We start from the raw sequence: 24,154 nt of genomic DNA, 5'->3' as shown, positions 1-24,154 counted from the left end.
TGTGAAGATCAAGAGAAGCAGCTCGTGTGAATTAATTGCAAGTCAGGACATACCGGGACTCATAGGAACCCCAAGGCTCCTTTGCTGCAGTGGTAGATCCCTACCTGGTGGCTTAGTTGTTAGCACTGCTACCACATGAGACCTGGGTTCGATTCCAGCCTTGGGCGACTATCTGTGTGGAGTTTGCACAGTCTTCCTGTGCCGGTGTGAGTTTCTTCCAGGTGCTCCAGTTTCCTCCCACAATCCAAAGCTGTGCTGGTTAGGTGGATTGGCCATGCTCAGTTACCCCATAGTGTGCAGGCATGTGCAGGCTAAGTGGATGAACCATGGAAAATGCAGGGTTATAGAGTGGGGGCTGGTGTAGGTCTGGGCGGGCTGCGCTTCAGAGGGTTGATGTGGACTCAATGGACCAAATGGCCTGCTTCTACAGTGTAAGAATTCCATGATTCTACCTCTGGGCCAGGAGGCCTGGGTTCAAGTCTCATCTACTCCAGAGGTGTGTAATAACAGGTTAATTATGAAAATATCTAGTAAGCATTTTGGGGTGTGTTGGATGAGAGCTGTGAGACTGAACAAGTCAGTAAACTCTCTTGTTTCAAAAGTATCTGTGTTTTCTACCTCACCAGCTGATTTGGAGTCTATTAACAATCCTGCCTTCCCTCTTAACTGTAACCTAGACCAAACGTTTTGTTGCTAGTTTCAGTGTCGTGTAATTAAGCTTGTGTTTCAAAACAGCATGCATGGAACAACTTGTCGAGAGCACGGTGCTGGAAAAGCACAGCAGGTCAGGTGGCATCTGAGGAGCAGGAGAATCAATGAGCTCAATCCTGATGAAGGGATCTTGCCTGAAACATCGATTCTCCTGCTCCGCAGGTGCTGCCTGACCTGCTGTGTTTTTCCAGCACTACACTCTCGACTCTGATCTCCAGCATCTGCAGTCCTCACTTTCACCAGTGGAACAACTTGTGTCTGCATGTTGAGAATGTAACATTGCATCTTCATGTATAAACATGCAAATATCAATTTGAACTCTTAACACTAAATTTCAAGATGCTGAATGCCAAGTGTCATCTAATTGACAGAAGATTTTTCATTTGTAAGCTCCCCAAGCTTGTCTTGAATGCACCAATATATTAACTTCTACGTCAGGAAGTATTAAAGTTTTAACGTGGTTTGAATAGTTTGCTGTGTAATGAACAGAATTGATCATGATGGGAAACCTTAATTTTGCAGAATTATTTGCTGTTGCTTGCCGATTGCAGTGAAGAGTGGACAGACAACCTTAAAGTTTAAACGACAGGACCTTCAGCCACAATACTTCAAGATGATATGCAAAATGAGAACCTGAGATCCTGGCCGAACCAATTTAGGAGAAAGTGAGGACTGCAGATGCTGGAGATCAGAGTCGAGAGTGTGGTGCTAGAAAAGCACAGCAGGTCAGGCAGCATCCGAGGAGCAGGAGAGTCGACGTTTTGGGCATAAGTCTGTTGAAGGGCTGATGACATTCCTAATGAAGGACTTTTGCCCGAAATGTCGATTCTCCTGCTCCTTGGATGCTGCTTGACTTGCTGTGCTTTTCCAGCACCACACTCTCGACGCTGCACCAGTTTGTAAAACAGAACAAATGGAGTGACTTCTGTAATTTAGCTGTTACTGGACTGGCTTTTGAAGAAAAACAATAATTTAATTGTTTAGCTTTGCATTTGATCCTCTCCTATTTGAGCAAGTCCCTTTAATTGAACTTGTAGCTTAGCAAGAACATCAGTTGTTCTTTGTCATTGGCAGATTTATACAGAATAACTTAGTAATACAGCTGAAATAGGCCATTTGTCCCATCTCATCTGTGTTGACCCTGCAGACAACTTCTCTCTTCAGCTAACTCTAGCTGCATATCTTTCTATTTCTTCTTCTCCCTCCTGCACTGAAGAGGCATAGAGATGTACAGCAAGGAAACAGACCTTTTGGTCCACTTAGTCCATGCGTGCATCCAGATATCCTAAGTTCATCTAGTCCTGTTTGACAGCATTTGGCCCATTTCCCTCTAAACCCTTCTATTCATATACCCATCCAGATGCATTTAAAATATTGCAATTGTACCAGCCTCCACCAATTCCTCTGGCAGCTCATTCCATATATGTACCACCCTCTGCGTGAAAAAGTTGCTCCTTAGGTCCCTTTTAAATCTTTCCCATCTCACCTTAAACCTATGCCGTCTAATTCTGGATTTCCCTACCCTGGGGAAAAGATCTTGGCTATGCCCCTCATGATTTTATAAAGCTCTATAAAGTCATCCCTCAGCCTCCGACCCTCCAGGGAAAACAGCCCCAGCCTATTCAGCCTCTCCCTGTAGCTCAAACCCTCCAACCCTGGCAACATGCTTGTAAATCTTTTCTACACCCTTTCATGTTTAACAACTTTTCCAAGTTGTTAACAATTTTAAAACTTCCAAGTTTTATGGGTGGCACGGTGGCTCAGTGATTAGCACTCCTGCCTCACATCGCCAGGGATGCGGGTTCAATTCTAGCCTCGGGCAATGTGTGGAGTTTGCACATTCTCCCTGTGTCTGTATGGGTTTCCTCTGGGTGCTCCAGTTTTCTCCCACAATCCAAAGATGTGCAGTTCAGGTGAATCGGCCATGCTAAATTGCCTCCAGTGTTAAGGGAAGTGTAGGTTATGTGCATTTGTCAGGGATAAATGTAGAGTAATAGGTTCGGGGAATGGATCTGGATAGGTTACACTTCGGAGGGTTGGTGTGGACTTGTTGGGCCAAGTGGCCTGTTTCCACACTGTAGACAATCTATGAATATCCTTTCAGTAGCAGGGAGACTTCCTCAAAAATGTACCAACTACTCCAGCTGGGAATATGTGTCAAATTTAAGCTGATCTCTGGGTGAAGATTAGATTACTTGCAGTGTGGAAACAGGCCCTTCGGTCCAACAAGTCCACACTGACCCTCTGAAGAGCAACCCACCCAGACCCATTCCCCTACGTTTATCCCTTCATCTAACACTACGGTCAATTTAGCATGGCCAAATCACCTGGTCTGCACATTTTTGGAGTGTGGGAGAAAACCAGAGCACCTGGAGGAAACCCACGCAGACACGGGGAGAATGAGCAAACTCCACACAGACAGTTGCCTGAGGCGGGAATTAAACCCGGGTCTCTGGTGCTGTGAGGCAGCAATGTTAACCACGGTGCTGCCCACAAAATGTTGCTCTTAAATTCCTCTTGACCTTAATAGTGCCTATCTTGTATTTACAGCTTTGAGTTTTGGTGTTGCCGTAAGTTTAGATATATCCTCTGTGCCAAAGACACCCCCCCCCCCATCCCCCGACCCCACCCCGTCAGGTTACTTCTGATTCCTGAAGAAAATAGTCCCATCCTGCACAATTTGATTGTTCTGATATCATTCTTCTGACCTTATTTTGCACCTTCCGCGTCAGTGAGTCTGTTTCCCTTTTTATAATATGGAGACCAGAACTATGCACCTTCATCCTAAGTGTAATCTAAACAAAGCTCTGTGCAAGTTTAACATAACTTCTCTTGTTTATAGGCTTTTTCTTCGAGAAACGAACATGTAAGCTGTGATGTATTGTACACAGGCCTCTGAAGTATACAGCTTCATACTCCTTTAACTCAAGTTCTTTATATTGTTTTGACATATTCCCCTTTATACGATATCCTGACATTTTACTATGACTAATGTGACTGAATAGAGTGCTGCTCTGTGCAAGTGGTGAAATAGATGTGCCACTTCACTGACATAATTTGTAAGGCATCGTTCTTGGAAACAGTGGTATTTTGATTGCTTTCTGGAAAAGAAATTGTGTTTGCCCTTACGCACTGCAAGGAGATAAATAAATATTTGCTCCACCTTCCAAATAAATTCCTGCATGCAACACAGGATATCTCATCAGTTTACAAATACTTTTTGTAGCAACATGGAAAATATACATGTGCATAATATGTGCATTTGTCAGGGATAAATGTAGAGTAATAGGTTTGGGGAATGGATCTGGATAGGTTACACTTCGGAGGGTTGGTGTGGACTTGTTGGGCCAAGTGGCCTGTTTCCACACTGTAGGGATTCTAGTTAAATTAATTTGTATTTTTATTAATTACCTAGGTCCGTATTACTCACTACTAGTAGAGTCAGCTCAAGTTGCTATTTTCAAATTTGGGACTTTACTCCCATACTACTTCTGCATTTGAATTGTGGAATAGCCAATACCAGATTTATTTATTATTATTCATCTTGTTTGCTGTTCTGCTCCTCTGACCATAAATACAAAGCTTGTAATGCCATCTATTTGAAACACATTTGCAAGGTGCAACTCCAGCAGCTTGCATTTTGATGCCAGTGAAGACAGTAAGATGTGTTCAGAGAATAGCAATTACAATAGATCTACTGTTTCCAAGGTAATAAAGTGTCCCTCGGGGCTTCAAGGGAGCATTATCAAGCAAAAGTCAAAGAAGGAGAACTAAAGACACCACCAGCTTGTCCAGGGTGGCAGCATCTATGGAGGATAGAGCATTACAAAGACAATTGCATAGCGTTGTCCAGAGCTTGAGACCCAGGCAGCTGAAGGCACAGCCACTGATGGTGGGGCAAAAGAAATCTAGGATGCACTAAGTGCCAGAGTTGGAGAAATATGGAGGAATGCAGAGTTTATTACATATTCATACTTGGGTTAGGGGTGTCGTTATCTGGGCCAGAATGCATTTGCCATCCCTATTTGCTCTTGAGAATGTGGTGGTGAGTTTCCATCTTGAATGCTGCAATCCATCTGGTGTGGGTACACCCACAGTTTTGATAGGAAGGGAGACTTTTGTAGGGCCAGAGGAGGTAACGGGGGGGGAACTGAGATCTTGGAGGGATTTGAAAATGAGGCCTAGAGTCTTGTGTAAATAATTTCCAAGCTTAATTTGATGTAAGGGTGACGTGCTTGAGCAACCAAACGCTTAAATTTAACAACTTGGATTGCATTTCTACATGAGAATTTGTCTTCCATCTTGGCTTATTTTGATACTTAATGCCATAAACATCTACTTTCTTTCAAGGCTTTTGAGAAAACTGGTTTTGCTGTGGCATTTTGTCCTTGGTTTCAGTCATGTAAAGGAATGGCATAGAGCATAGAGTTTGAAAACAACAAGGCCTGAACATTTTGTTATTGGCTTGTCTCACTGTCACTTGTAACAATTCCTTGTTCATTTCATTCCACCTACTGTAGAAAGGATATTATTAAACTAGATTAGATTAGATTAGATTAGATTACAGTGTGGAAACAGGCCCTTCGGCCCAACAAGTCCACACCGACCCGCCGAAGCGAAACCCACCCATACCCCTACATTTACCCCTTACCTAACACTACGGGCAATTTAGTATGGCCAATTCACCTGACCTACATATCTTTGGATGGTGGGAGGAAACCAGAGCACCCGGAGGAAACCCACGCAGACACGGGGAGAACGTGCAAACTCCACACAGTCAGTCGCTTGAGGCGGGAATTGAACCTGGGTCTCTGGCGCTGTGAGGCAACAGTGCTAACCACTGTGCCACCGTGCCGCCCAAACTAGAACCAGTGCAGAAAAGATTTACGAGGACGTTACCTGGTTTGGAAGGTTTGAGTTATAAAGAGAGGTTAGAGAGACTGGGACTTTTTTCCCTGGAGCATAGGAGACTGACGGTTGACCTTATAGGGATTTATATCGTCATGCGGGGCATAGATAATGTAGATAGCCAACAGCTTTTCCCCACGGTGGGAGAGTCTAAAACTAGAGGGCATAAGTTTAAGGAGAGAGATACAAAAGTGTTCAGAGGGGCAATATTTTTCACACAGAGGGTGGTGAGTGTCTAGAATGGGCTACCGGAGGAAGTGGTGGAAGTGAGTACAGTTTCATAATTTAGGAAACATTTAGACAGGTACACGGATGGAATAGATATGGAGGGTTATGGACCAAACAAATGGGACTAGTTCAGTTGTGAACAACTGGGCTGCATGGACAAGTTGGACTGAAGGGCCTGTTTCCTCGCTGTAGTACTGTATGACTCTATGTATAGATCAGGAAGTTAATAATAATAGATGTGTCAGGCATTTGATGGATATATAAGTATCTTGAGCAGGTTCGGGATTTATTATAGATAACAACTGGAAACCATGTAATGCAAACTAATGAATATTTATTAATTGTTTAGAAAGTTAGTCCAGCATAACTCTATTAGTAGCAGCTTCAAAAATGACCCAGTACAGTGTCACTGATGTTTTCTCGCTATTAGCAACTATTAATGCCTTATACTGCAATGTATTAGCCAAAAAGATTGGTTAGATGGCTTCCCATCAAAAGTATGCTTCTAACCATGAGTTAATTATTGCATGTTAAATTTGATGGATTAGAGCCATAAATGACCTGATTTCCAGGTAAGGTGGATGAGTCTGAAGTAACTATTCTGTTCGCTGTGAGTAACGGTGCTAAATAGCAAACTTGTTATTTGGAAATTGCATTGTTATCGCACCCACACTGCAAACAAAAACTCTCTTTCCTCCCACGCCATCAATATTTAAGTTTGTTGTTGAATCGCCATCCCTCGTTGTAAGAAAGTTTGAGGTCAATGTTTTTATATGGCCCTTCAGTGATTATTCTCAAATGGGAAGGAGGTGATTGCGCTGGAGGGGCTGCAGAGGAGACTCACCAGGATGCTGCCTGGGATGGAGCATTTCAGTGATGAAGAGAGGCTGGAAAAGCTCAGGTTGCTTTATTTAGAGCAGAGAAGGTTGAGGGCAGACCTAGATTAGAGTGGTGCTGGAAAAGCACAGCAGGTCAGGCAGCATCCGAGGAGCAGGAATATCAACGTTTCGGGCAAAAACCGTTCATCGGGGCTGAAAAAGGGCTTTTGCCCGAAACGTTGATTTTCCTGCTCCTCGGATGTTGCCTGACCTGCTGTGCTTTTCCAGCACCACTCTAGCCTAGACTCTGATTTCCAGCATCTGCAGTCCTCACTTTTGCCTGCGTAAGGGTGAACTAGTAGGGGAGAAAGTGAGGTCTGCAGACGCTGGAGATCAAAGCTGAAACTTTATTGCTGGAACAGCACAGCAGGTCAGGCAGCATCTAGGGAACAGAAGATTCGACGTTTCGGGCACATGCCCTTCTTCAGGAATGAGCAGAGAGTGTTCAGCAGGAGAAGATAAAAGGTAGGGAGGAGGGACTTGGAGGAGGGGCGTTGGAAATGTGATAGGTGGAAAGAGGTCAAGGTGAGGGTGATAGGTCGGAGTAGGGTGGAGGCGGAGAGGTCAAGAAGAAGACTGCAGGTCAGGAAGGCGGTGCCGGGCTGGAGGGATTCGGCTGAGACAAGGTGGGGGGAGGGGGGATGAAGAAACTGGTGAAGTCCAAGTTCATCCCCTGTGGTTGGAGGGTTCCCAGTCGGAAGATAAGATGCTCCTCCTCCGACCGTCGCGTTGTTGTGGTTTGGCGGTGGATGAGTCCAATGACCTGCATATCCTCGGTGGAGTGGGAGGGGGAGTTGAAATGCTGTGCTACAGGGTGGTTGGGTTGGTTCGTCCGGTTGGCCCAGAGGTGCTCTCTGAATCGCTCCGCAAGTAGGCGGCCTGTCTCCCCAATGAACTAGTAGGGGCAAATAAGATCCATCAGGGGAAGGGGAATAGAAAGCAGCTAATCCCTTTGGTTGACTGGTCAGTAACGAGGGGACACACTTTTCAAGTGAAGAGTAGGCAGTTTAGAGGGAAATTGAGGACAACCTTTTCCCCTCGAGGGTGGTGGGGGATCTGGAATGCACTGTCTGGGAGGGTAGTTGAGGCATGAAACCTCACAACCTTTAAAAAGTACTTGATTGTGCACTTGAAGTGTCACAACACTCAAGACCATTGGCATAGTGCAGGAAAGTGGGAGGAGAGCAGGCAGGAGTGTATTTATTAAGAATGCAGACTCTATGGGAATCTTCTCTTCTGTTTAATCCTGAGTGTGTAATCATCTGAGAAAATATCACTGGCAGCAGTCCACTCCTGATAATGGAGCAAGATAGTTGGCTCAGCTTGAGTCAAAGTGGGAAGTTTATTCATGGAGCAATTTAAACAAGTTTCTTTTTTTGTCAAGATAAATCTTAATCATCCTATTCAGAAGTATTATTCAGCAGGACCTGAACCTAAGCCTTCTGGCCCAGAGGCAAGCACACTACCATGTGTCACAAGTGTCCTCTCTTCTGCCTATTGGCTGAAGTACCAATTGGTTGTTATCCTCATTCTCCACTTGTTCAAACACTTGTCACCTTGGAGTTTTCAAATTAATTTGCCAAGTGCACATGGAATGGCAACAATAGACTGTGTCTGTCGTATCAGAGCTGAACAGAAGTGACTGGTTTGCCTCTTTTGTGTTAAATGACTCCTTAAAGTGAATGTGAGTTGCAGCAAGATCATCTTCGACATCTTCCCTGCAGGTTTCGCAGGGTCTGATTGTGGGGATTCTGATGCATCATCTCAGTTGTTTCAGTCACAGAGCCTCTTGCTGTGTAACAAGTGGAGAGTATTAACACACAGGTTACAGCGTCATGCAACCATTTCAACGCACAGGTCAGAATTTTATTGCTGTCCCCCACCCCCCCCTCCTCCCGCTAGGAGGTTTTAATTTGAAAGTGAGGCTCATAATTGCAACATGTGACCTCCAAAACCCCTGTCTGCACATCTTGACCTGTCTCCGATTTCATGGTGGGGAGGAGGGGAGCAGTGTTGGCGATCCACAGCCTGGGCACCTCATCTGCCCGTGGGACCATTGAGGTCCTTTAGTGGCCATTTAATTACCATTTCATTGTCCCATTTAGTCTCCAGCGCCACAGTGGATCAGCCCTCAAGATCAAAACACTGGGATAGATTGGAGAGTTGAGACTGTTCCCCTTGGAGAGAAGAAGGCTGAGAGGAGATTTGGTAGAGGGATTCAAAACCATGAATGGCAAGATTGTGTTGATAGGGAGAAGCTGTTCCTGCTTGTAAAAGGAAGAAGAATGAATGGTGATTGGCTTAAACTCTGTGTGGGGTTTGCACATTCTCCCTATGTCTGCATGGGTTTCCTCTAGGTGCTCTGGTTCTGCCCATAGTCCAAAGATGTGCAAGTTAGATGAATTGTCCACGCTAAATTGCCAATAGTGTGTAGGTTAGGTGCATTAGCCAGGGGTAAATATAGAGTAATAGGGTAGGGGAATGGGTCTGGGTGGGATGCTGTTCAGAGGGTTGGTGTGGACTTGTTGGGCAAAGCGGTCTCCCGTTTCTGGCTGCCACATCTCGGAGCTGTGGTCTTGGCGTGGCCATCATGGGTTTGGTGGTCTTGAGTGGAGGTCTCGTCAGTGTGGAGGTCTTCTTTGGGAGCAGCTTCCAGTTATTCTGGCATCCATCGTCTTAACTGACTTTCCCCGAACTGAGATTGATCTGAGGGGAACCCTGTCCTCATTTTTACCTTTTTTCTCCTTATCTATGACTTCTGTCACTAATACTGGCACCGTAGTATGGAGACTTATACTACTTCTCACTTTTCTTTGGTAAAAATACAATTGACAAATTGTTATTCTATTCTATTATCTTTAATGAACTTCAGTTTTAGACTTCCCACTGGAAGAAACACCTCATCATCTAGCCTTGCAAGCTTCCTCACAATCTTCCAATTTTAAAAAAAGTCATTCACAGGATGTGGATAGCTCTCACTAGGCCAGCATTTATTGCCCATCCTAATTGTCCGAGGGCAGTAAAGAGTCAACCACATTGCTGTGGTTCTGGAGTCACACATGGGCCAGACCAGGTAAGGATGGCAGTTTCCTTCCCTAAAGAATATTAGTGAACCAGATGGGTTTTTCTAACAATCAGTAATGATTTCCTGGTCATCATTAGATTCTTAATTGAATTCAAATTCTGCTATCTGCCATGGTGGGAGTTGATCCCAGGTCCCCAGGGCATTACCTAGGTCTCTGGATTAAGAGTCTAGTGATAATGCCACTAGGCCATCACAGCATAGACGTTACAATCAGCCCACCTGTCATTCTTCTAAACTGCATTGAGGGTTGGTCCAACATGCTCAGCCTTCCTCTGATAGGACACGCCCTTTCATCCCATACTGTGTTAGTGTTGCCCCCTTGAAACATCTCAATCCTGTCATCTGGTGCCAACGCTAATTGGCCGATGCTATACTGTCAGGCTTTGCTGAGATTCCTGACCTCCAGTTTACTCCCCAGCAGTAATCCTGTCGGGATTGCGGTTGGATTTTGATGCTGGTTGTTGGTTCCAGAGCATTTCTCTGGCTTGCCGTCATGAGATCTTGGCTGGACATCCTGCGCTGAGAGAGGCACCATTTTGGTGGGAGTGCTGACTAAACAAAGAGAAGGACAATATTACAATACTTGAAATCATTACAAACAGCAGAATGTGCTGGAATGCAAAGTGAGCAAAGCAATCGTTACCATTTTTCTTGCCTTATCTTGCTGTTTGATGTCACTTTTTCCATTTTGGCCACACGCTTAAGATCTAAAATCTGGAATTTTGCAAACTCCTGAACCTCCTGGGAATGACATGACAGTAGAAAACTCCTGATTTATTTTCCAAAGAATCCCTCCAGTGTGGAAACAGGCCCTTCGAATCAACAAGTCCACACCAACCCTCCGAAGAGTAACCCACCCAACCCATTCCCTGAAATTTACCCCTGACTAATGCACCTACCCTGAACACTATGGGCAGTTTAGCGTGGCCAATTCACCTAACTTGCACATTTTTGGATTGTGGGGGGAAACCCATGCAAACAGGGGGAGAACATGCAAACTCCACACAGTCACCTGAGGCTGGAATCAAACCCGTTCCCTGGCACTGTGAGGTGCAGCGCTAGCCACTACAACACCCTGACACCCTATGATAATGGGTTTGATGAAGTCAGCTATTGTATGCATCACGCCTTGGTGCATGCATGTGTTAAAATCATCCACAGATTTGCCGAGAATTCAAAATATGAGTTTTTCGACAATTGGCCTTGTGTCAATGTCAGGGAGCAGTACACTTATACAACTCCCCCTGCGATCCATCAGTTTTAAAAATGTTGTTGTTTTTCGACACCATTTCTCCCCAATGATCTGAGATTCATAAATGCAGTGGCAAGTTTGGTAAACCATGCCACACTGCAGCTTGACTGCTCATTGCAGTATTCACAAGGTGGCAGAAGCTGATTCTTTTCAAACCAAATGATCATTTTTTTCTAATGGAAATATAAGAATAATCATAGACTGTATGGTTTCAAAGTGTGAATTATGCCTTTCTGTCCCAATCCAATTATCCCAGCCTTTCAACCACACTTTATCTGAAAACTACACTTGGTCTGAACTCCTCCTGTGCAGTCCCTTGGACAAGCAAGTAACTAGTCCATGGAAAACAATCCAGTTATTCCCTTGAGTTGTCCACCCTTTAAATTAAGCACGAGGTGCAACCCTCGAGGCTTATCTCAACAGGCTCAGCAACACCACCATCCCAGCAGTGGGGAATGTTCTCTGTTTATTCGGTGTAAGGTGTAATTTGTTTGAGATGTAAAACTGAGTAAATCACAGTTCAATATTAGTCAGCCAAAGCAGGGGAACAATGTGTCTCGGACAAATGGCAACATTCCTCGATTAAATTCTTCCAACACCCTCCGATAAATTGAAATGACGTTCCTGGTAGTGATGTGAATGTTTGATTTTTATACGCGCTTAATTCTTTTGAGTTAAAACAGTCGCAGAAAGAGGGCAGTACATGAAACATAGAATGACATCAATGGGCCACACTCCGAAGAGGATCATTTTGCACCCACCACATGCTAATTTTGAAGAATCTGCTGGTTAAGGCCATAAGATGTCAAGAAATAGGAACAGGAGCAGGTCATTTGGCCCCTCGAGCCTGTTCTGCCATTCATTAAGATCTTGGTTGATCCAACATTCCCCACATTGACTTTCCTGCCTTTCCCTAACCCTTAATTCTCTTACCCATGAAGAAGCTATCTATCTCTGCCTTAAATGTACACCATGACTCTGCTCCCACGGCTCTCTGTGGCAAAGAGTTCCAAAGACTCTCAACCCTCCGGGAGAGATCGAGGACGCTGGGCCTGTACTCGATGGAGCTTAGACAGATGAGGGAGGAGTCTGATCGAAACTGACAGAATGCTGAGAGGCCTGGATACATCTTGAAATGTAGAAGATGTTTCCATGAGTAGAAGAGAGTAGGACCCATGGGGCATAGCCTCAGAGTGAAGGGATGATTCTTTAGAACTGAGATGAGGAGTAATTTCCTCAACTCATGCGTGGTTAATCGGTGGAACTTATTGCCGCACAGGGCTGTGAAGGCCAAGACATTGAGTATATTTTTGGGATACGTAGATTGGTAAGGAGATCACAGAGCCATAGACTCAAACAACACGGAAACAGACCTTTCAGTCCAACTCGTCCATGCCGACCAGATATTCTCACCCAATCTCGTCCCATTTGCCAGAACTAGGCCCATATCCCTCAAAACCCTTCCTATTCATGTACCCAGCCAGATTCCTTTTAAATGTATTAATTGTACCAGCCTCCACCATTTCCTCTGGCAGCTCATTCCATGCACGCACCACCCTCTGCGAGAAAACGTTGCCCCTCACGTCCCTTTGTAATTTTTCCCCTCCAATCCTAAACCTATGCCCTCTAGTTCTGGACTTCTCCACCCCAGGGAAAAGACCTTGTCTATTTACCATATCCGTGCCCCTCATGATTTTATAAACCTCTATAAGATCACTCCTCAGCCTTCGACGCTCCAGGGAAAACAGCCACAGCCTCTCCCTGTAGCTCAAATCCTCCAACCCTGGCAACATCCTTATAAATCTTTTCAGAACCCTTTCAAGTTTCACAACATCCTTCCTACAGGAGGGAGACCAGAATTGCACATAATATTCCAAAGGTGGCCTAACTAATTTTCTGTATAACTGTAATATGACCTCCCAACTCCTATACTCAATGTTTTGTCCAATGAAGGAAAGCATACCAAACACTTTCTTCACTATCCTATCTACCTGCAACCCCACAGATCGAGGGTTAAAGAAAGAATGTAGGAGAATGGGTTCAAAAACATTACCATGATCGAATGGGCCAAATGGCCTCATTCTGCTCGTATATCTTGTTGTCTTATGGTATAATCACTACATGAAACTTGTTTGCTGCTGACCTGCTTTGAAATTTTATGCTTTCAATTTAGCGAAATAAACGTAGTATTTGATAGCCTTTCCCAGAAAAAGGACCCAGCAATGATGTTGTAAAGGTTACTCACTGCAAAAAGGCAGCGGGGAAAGAAGACATTAGAGCTAAGTCACCAAACCAGTACCAAGCTGAATTTGTCATTATTTCCTTTGCTAAGCCATTAAATATACGATGGTTTAAGTTGTGTGCAGGAGTCAGATCATGGACAACAATGTGTCTTCCATAACTTGAGAATACAAAATTGGACTTGAACTAAACCTATCCTGGTGGGGTTTCCATGGTTACAGTCTTTGGCCATGTACCTCAGAAGCTGTTCTTATGTAAAATGTTGAAGATGGGTTCTGTAGGTAAAGTGTCACTATTTATGGGCCAGCTTATGATCAAAGTGGTCAGAGGGAGCGTGAAAGTCTTCCTTATCCACTTCTGCTCTTCAGAATATAATCCATCTGTAAATCAATCCATCATAATTTCAAGGCATCATTACTTGAACCATCTTTTAATTCCAAATTTATCACTGGATTGAATGTAAATACTATCACTATATTTGAATCCCAGTCCCTAGGGAACAAACGGACTTGCATTTATATAGCACCTTTTATCACTTTGGGATGTCTCAGTGTATTTTACAGCCGATGAAGCACGGAATGAGCTACTGTAGAAATGATGGAGGCTGGTACAATTACAACATCTAAAAAGCATCTGGATGGATATATAAATAGGAAGTTTTAGAGGGATATGAACCCAGTGCTGGCAAATGGGACTAGATTAGGTTCGGATAACTGGTTGGCATGGAGGAGTTAGACCGAAGGGTCTGTTTCCGTGCTGTACATCTCTATGATTCTATATCTGTGTGGCAAACTAGTACAATCTGTACAGATAAATATTCTGAATGTACAGATAAACATTCCTGATGAAGGGCTTTTGCGCAAAACGTCAATTTTCTTGCTCCTCGGATGCTGCCTGATCTGCTGTGCTTTTCCAACACCACTCTATTCTTGACTCTAATCTCTGGCATCTGCAGTACCCACTTCTGCCTAAATAAATAAAGGTCCCTTCTGAGCAGAACAAAAACAGAAATTACTTAGCGGGTCTGGTAGCATCAGTGGAGAGAAAGCGGAGTTAACTTTTCGAGTCCAATAACACATTATACAGCATGTAAACAGACTCTTCAGTGCAAATCGTCCATGCAGTTCAGATATTCTCAATGAATCTAATCCCATTTGCCAGCACTTGGACCATATCCTTCTAAATCCTTCCAATTCATATACCCATCCAGATGCCTGGTATATGTTGCAATTGTGCCAGCCTCTACCACTTCCTCCGGCAGTTCATTTCATACACGTACCACCCTCTGCGTGAAAAGCTTGCCCCTTAGGTCCCTTTTATATCTTTTCCCTCTCACCTCAAACCTATGCCCTCCAGTTCCGGACTCTCCCACCCCAGGGCAAAGAACTTATCTATTTACCCTATCCATGCCCCTCACAATTTTATAAACCCCTGTAAGGTCACTCCTCAGCCTTCGACGCTCCAGAGAAAACAGCCCCAGCCTATTCAGCCTCTCCCTGTAGCTCAGATCTTCCAACTCTGGCAACATCCTTGCAAACCTTTTCTGAACCCTTTCAAGTTTTACAGCATCCTTCCGATAGGAGAGAGATCAGAATTGCACACAATATTCCACAAGTGGCCTAATCAATGTCCTGTACAGCTGTAATATGACCTCCCAAAACCTATGCTCAATCTCTGACCAATAAAGGAAAGCATACCAAACACCTTCTTCAGTATCCTATGTACTTGCGACTCAAGGAACTATGAACCTGCAATCCAAGGTCTCTCTGTTCAGCAACACTCCTTAGAACCTTACCATTAAGTGCATAAGTCCTGCCCTGATTTGCCTTTCCAAAATGCAGCATCTCACATTTATCTAAATTAAACTCCATCTGCCACTCTTCAACTCGTTGGCCTATCTGATCAAGATCCTGTTGTGCTGTGAGGTCACCTCCTTCACTGTCCAATACACCTCCAATTTTGTTGTCAGCTGTAAACTTATTAACTATACCTCCTATGTTCACATTCAAATCATTTAGATAAATGATGAAAAGTAGTGGACCCAGCACTGATCCTTGTGGCACATACTGGTCACAGACCTCTAGTCTGAAAAGCATCCCTCCACCACCACCCTCTGTCTTCTGCCTTCAAGTCAGTTCTCTATCCAAATGGCTAGTTTTCCATGTGATCTAGCCTTACTAACCAGCCTACCAAGAGGAACCTTGTTGAATGCCTTTCTGAAGTCCATATAGATCATGTTCACTGCTCTGCCCTCATCAATCCCTTTCATTACGTCTTAAAAAATCTCAATCAAGTCAGTGAGACATGATTTCCCACGCACAAAACCATGTTGAATTTCCCTAATCGGTCCTTGCTTTTACAAATACAAGTAAATCCTGTCCATCAGGATTCCCTCCAACAACGTGCCCACCCTCGATGTCAGACTCACTGGTCTATAGTTCCCTGGCTTTTCCTTACCACCTTTCTTAAATAGTGGCACCACATTTGCCAACCTCTGGCACCGCATTTGTTGCTATCGATGATGCAAGTATCTCAGCAATCACTTCCCTAACTTCCCACTGAGTTCTAGGGTACACCTGATGAGGTCCTGGGAATTTATCTACCTTTATGCATTTTAAGACATCCAGCACCTCCTCCTTTGTAATATGGACATTTGTTTTCAAAACACTTGAAAGGAATACCATTGTAAAAGTACTTTCTGTTACATTATAATAAACTACAATAGAAAAGAAGCACAGTTATCATCAATCTGCGTGGTCCATTTCTTTAAATGGATTTGACGTTAACTTCCCAGAAACCGTAACAGAAAGAGATGAAACCAATAAAATAGTGCATTATGGAGAAAAGACTCAACATGTTTTCACACAAAGTGGTCTTTCTTCCTGAGCATGCACATTGCCCTTAATTTGTCACTTGTCCATTTCTGCAGCTACTCTGAAATGTATTTTACGGGGAACAATATTTTATGTTCTGCTTCCACGTTGAGTATAAACTGTTTGTACTGTGGCTTCTCTGCTCCTTACCTGCAGCAGGCGGCATTTTAACTGCCGTTTGAATTTCATGATTATCGCGCATGCAATGCCACTGAACCGGAATGGCTAGTCATTATCGCAGTGCTGCTTCTGGGATCTTGTTGTGCACAGTTTGGAGGCCGCATTTCTTGCATTACAGCAGTGTTTTCATTTCAAAAGCAATTGATTAGTTATAAACCATTTTGGGATACCAAAGATTAAAATAAAGCAACACTTTTTCCTCCAACAACACAAATTGACAAAGCTGTCTTGTCCGTTGACTTCAGAATGGCATTTCTGCTTTCAATCTCAACCCAGTCTCTGTAAGAAGTGTTATTAGGCAACTGTAGATTCCCAAAAAAGCATTATATTGTTGTGAAAACTGCAGTAACTTATTTTAAAATCGCCACATTTCTCTTTTCACCATCTGTGTCTAGTTATGTCTGGGATCAGGGTGAACAGAGACTGCAGGCTGTCAGTAAACTTCACCTTTTGATGAATATTATATTCTAACTGTAAACAGGACAAGACTTTACACAAGACTTCTGCATAGAACCATCTCCCAGCAGTTCTGGTAGTCAGAAGCACATATAGAAATTGCTGGCAAAACGCAGCAGGTCTGGCAGCATCTGTGGAGAGAAAGCAGAGTCAACTTTCCAAGTCCAGTGACATTTATTCAGAACACACTGGACATTTGTCACTGGACTTGAAATGTTAACTCTGCTTTCTCTCCACAGGCGCTGTCAGACCTGCAGATTTTCTCCAACAATTCCTGTTTGTGTTTCAAAGTTCCAGTATCTATTTTCACATTTTCCAGAATTGCGGACACCTCTTCCTTACAAGGATGATATTTTGCTTGTTGCCATGAAATCTCAAATCGATGTTCTATGTTCTCATTTTGAAGGCTAACAGAGCATCTGCTTCATGACTGGGTATGCCACTGTGATGCCACCTCTGATGAGTTTGAGGGATATAGCCAGGGATGGTGAAGGTAGTATGATTCAGTGAGGATAACTCTGTCAGGCTGTTGTCTGACTCATCTGTGAGTCAGCTCTTCCTATTTTAGCACAAACTCCCAGATTTAGAGGGTCAACAAAGTTGAGTCTGCTATTATAATTTCCAAAGACTAAAGCAACATTAGGTGGTTCATTCGGTTTTGACCCTGCTCTTATATTTCATAGCAGTTTGACAAAACTGAGTGGCTTGCTCGGCCATTTCAGAGGTCAGCTAAAAGTGCAGGTTCATAGCTCCTTGAAAGTGGAGTCGCAGGTAGATAGGATAGTGAAGAAGCTGTTTGGTATGCTTTCCTTTATTGGTCAGAGTATTGTGTTCAGGAGTTGGAAGGTGATGTTGAGGCTGTACAGGACATTAGTTAGGCCACTATTGGAATATTGCGTGCAATTCTGTTCTCCTTCCTATTGGAAAGATGTTGTGAAACTTGAAAGGGTTCAGAAAAGATTTACAAGGATGTTGCCAGGGTTGGAGGATTTGAGCTATAGGAAGAGGCTGAACATGCTGGGGCTATTTTGCCTGGACCGTCAGAGGCTGAGGGGTGACCATATAGAGGTTTATAAAGTCATGAGGGGCATGGATAGGATAAATAGACAAAGTCTTTTCCCTGGAGTGGGGGAATCCAGAATTAGAGGCATAGGTTTAGGGTGAGAGGGGAAACATATAAAAGAGACCTAAGGGGCAACTTTGTTATGCAGTGGGTGGTGCATGTATGGAATGAGCTGCCAGAGGAAGTGGTACAATTGCAACATTTAAATGGTATCTGGATGGGTATATGAAAAGGAAGGGTTTGGAGGGATATGGGCCGGGTGCTGGCAGGTGGGACTAGATTGGGTTGGGTTATCTGGTCAGCATGGATGGGTTGGATCGAAGGGTCTGTTTCCGTGCTATACATCTCTATGACTCTATCTGCAGGCCTTAGTTCTGGGAGTCATACCACTTTACATTATTGCTGAAGTAGTGATCTTATTTGCATATTAACATTGCACAATGAAAAATGTAAACTCGCAAAGCAGCCCTTGCTTATAATTCGGATGCTACTTTTCATTGTTATATTTGATTTGACATTTGAGGTGCCGTATGGTTCTGTGCAATATGTGATCAGTAAACACTATGGATGCATCTGGAAGGTTTGTAATGGATTTTGGGAGGGGTCTGGTCTGTTCAACCTTCAACACTATTCTTCTTTTTCTGAAGGATTTAACTTTGAGTTTCACCTGCTCGGGAACAGTATTCAGAACTGAATCTCAGTAGTGTTTGCTGCCAAAGCACACAAACATAAAACATTGCTGATTGTTTGTGGATGTGCATAAATGTCTGATTCCAGCAAGGGTAATGGCCTGTAGCAAGAGCATTGGCTGATGTTTAATCTCTACCATAGTTCCAGCTGAGCTTAGCTAACACTGTAGTTGAATTTGAGCTTGCTGGATCAGTGTGGCTAAGACGCTAACGTCTCAGGAGGAACTCAGTGGATCCAGATGATCTGTGATCCAAATTAGCTCACATTTCAAGGGAATCGCAGAAAGGCAGACGGCATCATCCCTCCCACTCTAGTTACAATCTCTTATAACCTCCTCTGTCGGGCAGAAGATACAAAAACACCCGTGCCAACAGGTTCAAGAACAGCCTCTTCCCCACTGTTATTAGACTTCTGAATGGACCTCTCAAACCTAATGTTGATCTTGCTCTTTGTACACCTTCTCTGCAGCCATAACTCTGTGTTCCTCGCTCTGTTCAATCACCCTGCGATCTCTGTATGTTATGGTCTGCCTGTACTGCACACAAAACACACCTTTTCACTGTACTTAGGGACATGTGACAATAATAAATCAAAACTAAAAATCACACAACACCAGGTTATAGTCCAACAGGTTTATTTGGAAGCACTAGCTTTCAAAGCACTGCTCCTTCATCATTAAAAATCACACAACACCAGGTTATAGTCCAACAGGTTTAATTGGAAGCACAATAGCTTTCGGAGTGACGCTCCTTCATCAGGTGATAATGGAGGGCTCAATCCTAACACAGAATTTATAGCAAAAATTTACAGTGTGATATAACTGAAATTATACATTGAAAAATTGATTGTCTGTTAAGCCTTTCATCTGTTAGAATACAATGATAGTTTCACTTCTTTATGTGTAAATCACAAAAGTTGCATTCTCGGGTTAGCTGTTAACAATGGTGATAGCTAGACAATATGTTGAAGGTGTTAACCCCCTGTGTTCTCTGTCTATGCCATGATGTTTAGATTGATTCTAATCTAAAAAGTGATTTAACAGAGTTTTACATAAATTCATGCAGTTTTTCAGCTCAGGGTTCTACATGAATGCATGCAGTTTTTGAGCAAAGTACAATGTAATACTGCAAGTACAAATTCACCCCACAAAATATATGTATGCATGTGGGTCTTTGTCTGTCTGTGTGTGTCTGTCTGGGTTGGGGATTGTGAGTGTGAGAAAGTGTGTGTGTGTAGTGAGTGCAGAGTGTCTTAAGTCTGTGAAGGGGTGCATGTGGGAGTGTGTGTGTCTGTAAGGGTGTGTGTGAGTGTCTGTGTGCGTTTTGTGTGTATGTGTGTCCGTGTGTATGTGTGTATAGGAGTGCCTGTGTGTTTGTGAGTGTGTGTGTGTGTGTAGGAGTATCTGTGTGTGTGTGTGTATAATGCAATGATGATCATCTCTGATGTGACATGAACTCAAGGTCCCGGTTGAGGCCTCATTTCTCATTTCCCCTCCCCCCACCTTATCTCAGTCCCATCCCTCGGACTCAGCACTGCCTTCTTGACCTGCAATCTTCTTCCCAACCTCTCCGCCCCCACCCCCTCTCCGGCCTATTGCCGTCACCTTAACCTCCTTCCACCTATTGCATTTCCAATGCCCCTCCCCCAAGTCCCTCCTCCCTACCTTTTCTCTTAGCCTGCTTGGCACACCTTCCTCATTCCTGAAGAAGGGCTTATGCCCGAAACGACGATTCTCCTGCTCATTGGATGCTGCGCTTTTCCAGCAACACATTTTTCAACCCCCAACCCAGTCAGACACTCACACACAGACAGACAAAGACCCACATGCACACATATATTTTGTGGGGTGAACTTGTACTTGCAGGGTTACATTGTACTTTGCTCAAAAATTGCATGCATTCATGTAGAACTCTGAGCTCAAAAACTGCATGAATTTATGTAAAATAGAAGCTTTTCCTGAATGGATTTTTTTTAAAAAGTGTTATCGTTACAGAGCATCCATCAGGCAGGGAAAAGATATGAGTGAAGAGGTCACTGTTGAGATCAGCTTTGCCGTGTAATTATAATTATGTCTAATTGTTATTAGAGAGGTGACAGCCTAGATATTATTGTTGGACTGTTGCTCCCGATGCGGTCTTCTCTACATTGAGGAGACTGGACGCCTGCTAGCAGAGCACTTTAGGGAACATCTCCGGGACACCCGCACCAATTAACCACACCGCCCTGTGGCCCAACATTTCAACTCCCCCTCCCACTCTGCCGAGGACATGGAGGTCCTGGGCCTCCTTCACCGCCGCTCCCTCGCCACCAGACGCCTGGAGGAAGAACGCCTCATCTTCCGCCTCGGAACACTTCAACCCCAGGGAATCAATGTGGACTTCAACAGTTTCCTCATTTCCCCTTCCCCCACCTCAGCCTAGTTCCAAACTTCCAGCTCAGCACTGTCCCCATGACTTGTCCTACCTGCCTATCTTCTTTTCCACCTATCCACTCCACCCTCCTCCCTGACCTATCACCTTCATCCCCTCCCCCACTCACCTATTGTACCCTATGCTACTTTCTCCCCACCCCCACCCTCCTCTAGCTTATCTCTCCACGCTTCAGGCTCTCTGCCTTTATTCCTGATGAAGGGCTTTTGCCCGAAATGTCGATTTTACTGCTCCTCGGATGCTGCCTGAACTGCTGTGCTCTTCCAGCACCACTAATCCAGAATCTGGTTTCCAGCATCTGCAGTCATTGTTTTTACCTTGTTAATCCAGAGACCCAGGTAAAGTTCCGGGAACTAAGATTTGAATCCCACTGTGGCAGATGGTGGAATTTACATTTGATGAATATCTGGAATTAAGAGTGTAATGATGACCAGGAGTCCATTGTCAATTGTCAGGAAAACCCATCCGGTTCATTCATGTCCTTTAGGAAAGGAAACTGCCATCCTTACCTGGTCTGGCCTACATGTGACTCCAGACCCACAGCAATGCAGTTGACTCTTAACTACCCCCTGGGCAATTAGAGATGGGCAATAAATGTTGGCCCAGCCAGTGATGCCCTCATTCTGTGAATGAACTTTTAAAAAATATGTTGACTAAATATAGCGCTGTACAGGGTTTGGTCACCCGTTTGGTCGTGTGTTTCTTGTCCTATGCTGACATTCGTCCAAAGTGGTTTATGAATATTTTCATTTTCTTTATTGTTGATAGTCTATTTTTTTTCCCGACAAAATCCTGCTCCCACATCTCTTTTATCGGATGAAAAGTCTAGTTAATCAATAATTAATCAAGGGATAAGGGGATAAGGCGATGGTCAGATTGGCCACGATCTCACTGGATGGCAAAACGAACTTGACGGGCTGAATGGACTCCTGCTCCTATGTCTTAAGGGCTAGTCTGTTCACATAACAAAGATTGCATTTTTTTTGCTGACAATATGGGCATATTTTTGACAACTGTAGAAATTGTGCAATTCTCAATAGTCACCTTCTTGTAAAGTCCAAGAACATTAAAAAGAAAAAGGTTGCCTATGTCAGAAGATGCTAAATAAGTCCTTTACGTTGATCAGAATTTTAAGAGGACCAACAAGGTAAGAATAACAATCCACTCATCTTCAAATCAGTCCTTTTGATTCAGCGAATAAATATTTATGAAATTACTAAAAGGTCACTTGCTATGAGGGGAGTGCTCAAAACTGTATTATTGTGCAACCTTTGTCGTGCCATAGAGTTTTAAGCACAGAGCTGTCTCTATCCATATAATCCAAATGCCATGCTGTTTCCTCACAGCCTGCAATTTTCTCCCTCCTTCCTTTCACACAATGCATTCCAGTTTGTAACAAGATTGAATGCAAAGTGCTTCTCGACCCCCATCTGCCTCTCTTGCCAATTAATCTTAAATCCGGTTCCTATTCTCGAATCTATTTCTCCTCCTTTACTCGATCAAAGCTCTTCACACTCTTGTAAGGCACAATTTAATCTCCCTTCAATTCTTTTTAAAAATTATTTCACAGGCTCTGCCTTGTCAGTGTTATTGTCCATCCCCAATTGCTCTTGAGAAAGTGGTGGGTTGTCAGTTTGGATCTGAAGCAGTTGGTGAGATAAAGTACCACCTTTGCATCTCGAGTTGATTGACAGCTCAATCTTATTGTTCCTCCCATTCCTCTCAAACCCTACATATTACACGTTATCATATTTTCAAATCAACCTTGTTCAGAGATATTATGACACCCCTCTGGAGCAAGTGGGACTTGAGATTGGGACACTACCACAGCACCATGAGATTTCTATGTAATATGTATATGTGCTGAGCCAATCAATAACCACCTCCTGTTAGGAACACAGGAACATGGAATAGACCATTCAACCACTCACGCCTGTTCCACCAATCAGTGGATCATGACAGATCTGTAGCCTAACTCTGTGCATCTGCTGTAGTGATTGTAACAAGGTCAACCAGGTGGATCTCATAGAATATCAGTACCCTGATTGGGACTATTAACCCAATCAGGGAGCCCTGGCTGACAGATATAAACAGGAGTGTCAGAGGTTCTGTTCGCTCTGAGAGCTGGCTCTAAGGGAGCTGGATCAATGTCAAGGACTCTCCACGTGTAAATAAAGGGTGACTTGGTAACGGGATACCTGCCTCTGTGGGATTATTTCACCTGTCTTTGGCTAATGTCCCTTAATACATTTGCCCACAAAAAACATATCAATCTCCGATTTAAAATTGATACTTAGCTTGAAGTAAAGCTGGAAATGTGTTGCTGGAAAAGCGCAGCAGGTCAGGCAGCATCCAGGGAACAGGAGAATCGACGTTTCGGGCATAAGCCCTTCGATTCCTGAAGAAGGGCTTATGCCCAAAACGTCGATTCTCCTGTTCCCTGGATGCTGCCTGACCTGCTGCGCTTTTCCAGCAACACATTTTCAGCTCTGATCTCCAGCATCTGCAGACCTCACTTTCTCCTCCAGCTTGAAGTAAAGGCATGAACAAACTAACCAATACGATTTAGCAGACATTAACATCTGAGTCAAAAACAGAAGTTGCTGGAAAAGCTCAGCAGGTCTGGCAGCGTCTGTGAAGAGAAGTCAGAGTTAACATTTGAGGTCCAGTGACCCTTTATTAAATTCTGAGGAAGGACTCAAAACATTAATTCTGACTTCTCTTCACAGACCCTGTCAGACCTGCTGAGCTTCTCCAGCAACTTCTGTTCTTCTTTCTGATTTACAGTTCTTTTAGTTTTTATTTAATAACCGAATGGTGAGCTGCCATCTTTATCTGCTGCAGGCTATGGGTGGGACTGGTGAATTGAATAAGGCAGTTCTGTTCAAGGCAGTAGGCAATTTATTTCCCTCAACAAATATCACGTGCCGTCGCCACAGTGTCGTCATCTGTTTGCTGGAGCTTGTAGTACTCAGATTCACTTTTGCATTTCCTGTATGAGAATGGTGATACTCGAAAATAATTTAATTGGCTGTAAAGTACTTTGGGATGTCCAGTATGACAGAGCCTATATAAATGTAGAATTTTGTAAATACTGTGATTAGACTGGGGATCGCATATCATATTCAGAGAAGAATTCCATGCTCTATTTCCAGTGTCA

At 43.8% G+C, this 24,154-nt stretch overlaps 1 protein-coding gene across 6 annotated transcripts in view; it reads left to right on the top strand.

The window, feature by feature from the left end:
• cd276 (CD276 molecule) overlaps positions 1–24,154 on the top strand; it is a 356,577-nt gene that overhangs the window by 267,971 nt on the left and 64,452 nt on the right. The window contains exon 6 of one of the 6 annotated variants that reach the window (XM_087982238.1): positions 1,234–1,376. The exons of the other annotated variants lie outside the window; for them this stretch is intronic. Within the exon in view, the coding sequence (XP_087838364.1) occupies positions 1,234–1,265 (32 nt within the window). The 3' untranslated portion in view covers positions 1,266–1,376. Of the gene's footprint in view, positions 1–1,233; positions 1,377–24,154 lie in introns of those variants that run through there. 6 annotated transcript variants of the gene reach the window in all.

The sequence above is a fragment of the Chiloscyllium plagiosum genome, unplaced genomic scaffold (genome assembly GCF_037043375.1).
Source record: "Chiloscyllium plagiosum isolate Xiang-an unplaced genomic scaffold, Cpla_swu_hap1 HiC_scaffold_42, whole genome shotgun sequence".
In the NCBI taxonomy this organism is placed as follows: Eukaryota; Metazoa; Chordata; class Chondrichthyes; order Orectolobiformes; family Hemiscylliidae; genus Chiloscyllium; species Chiloscyllium plagiosum.
The sequence above is the reverse complement of the archived record's forward strand: the minus strand, read 5'-3'. Positions and strand labels throughout refer to the sequence as shown.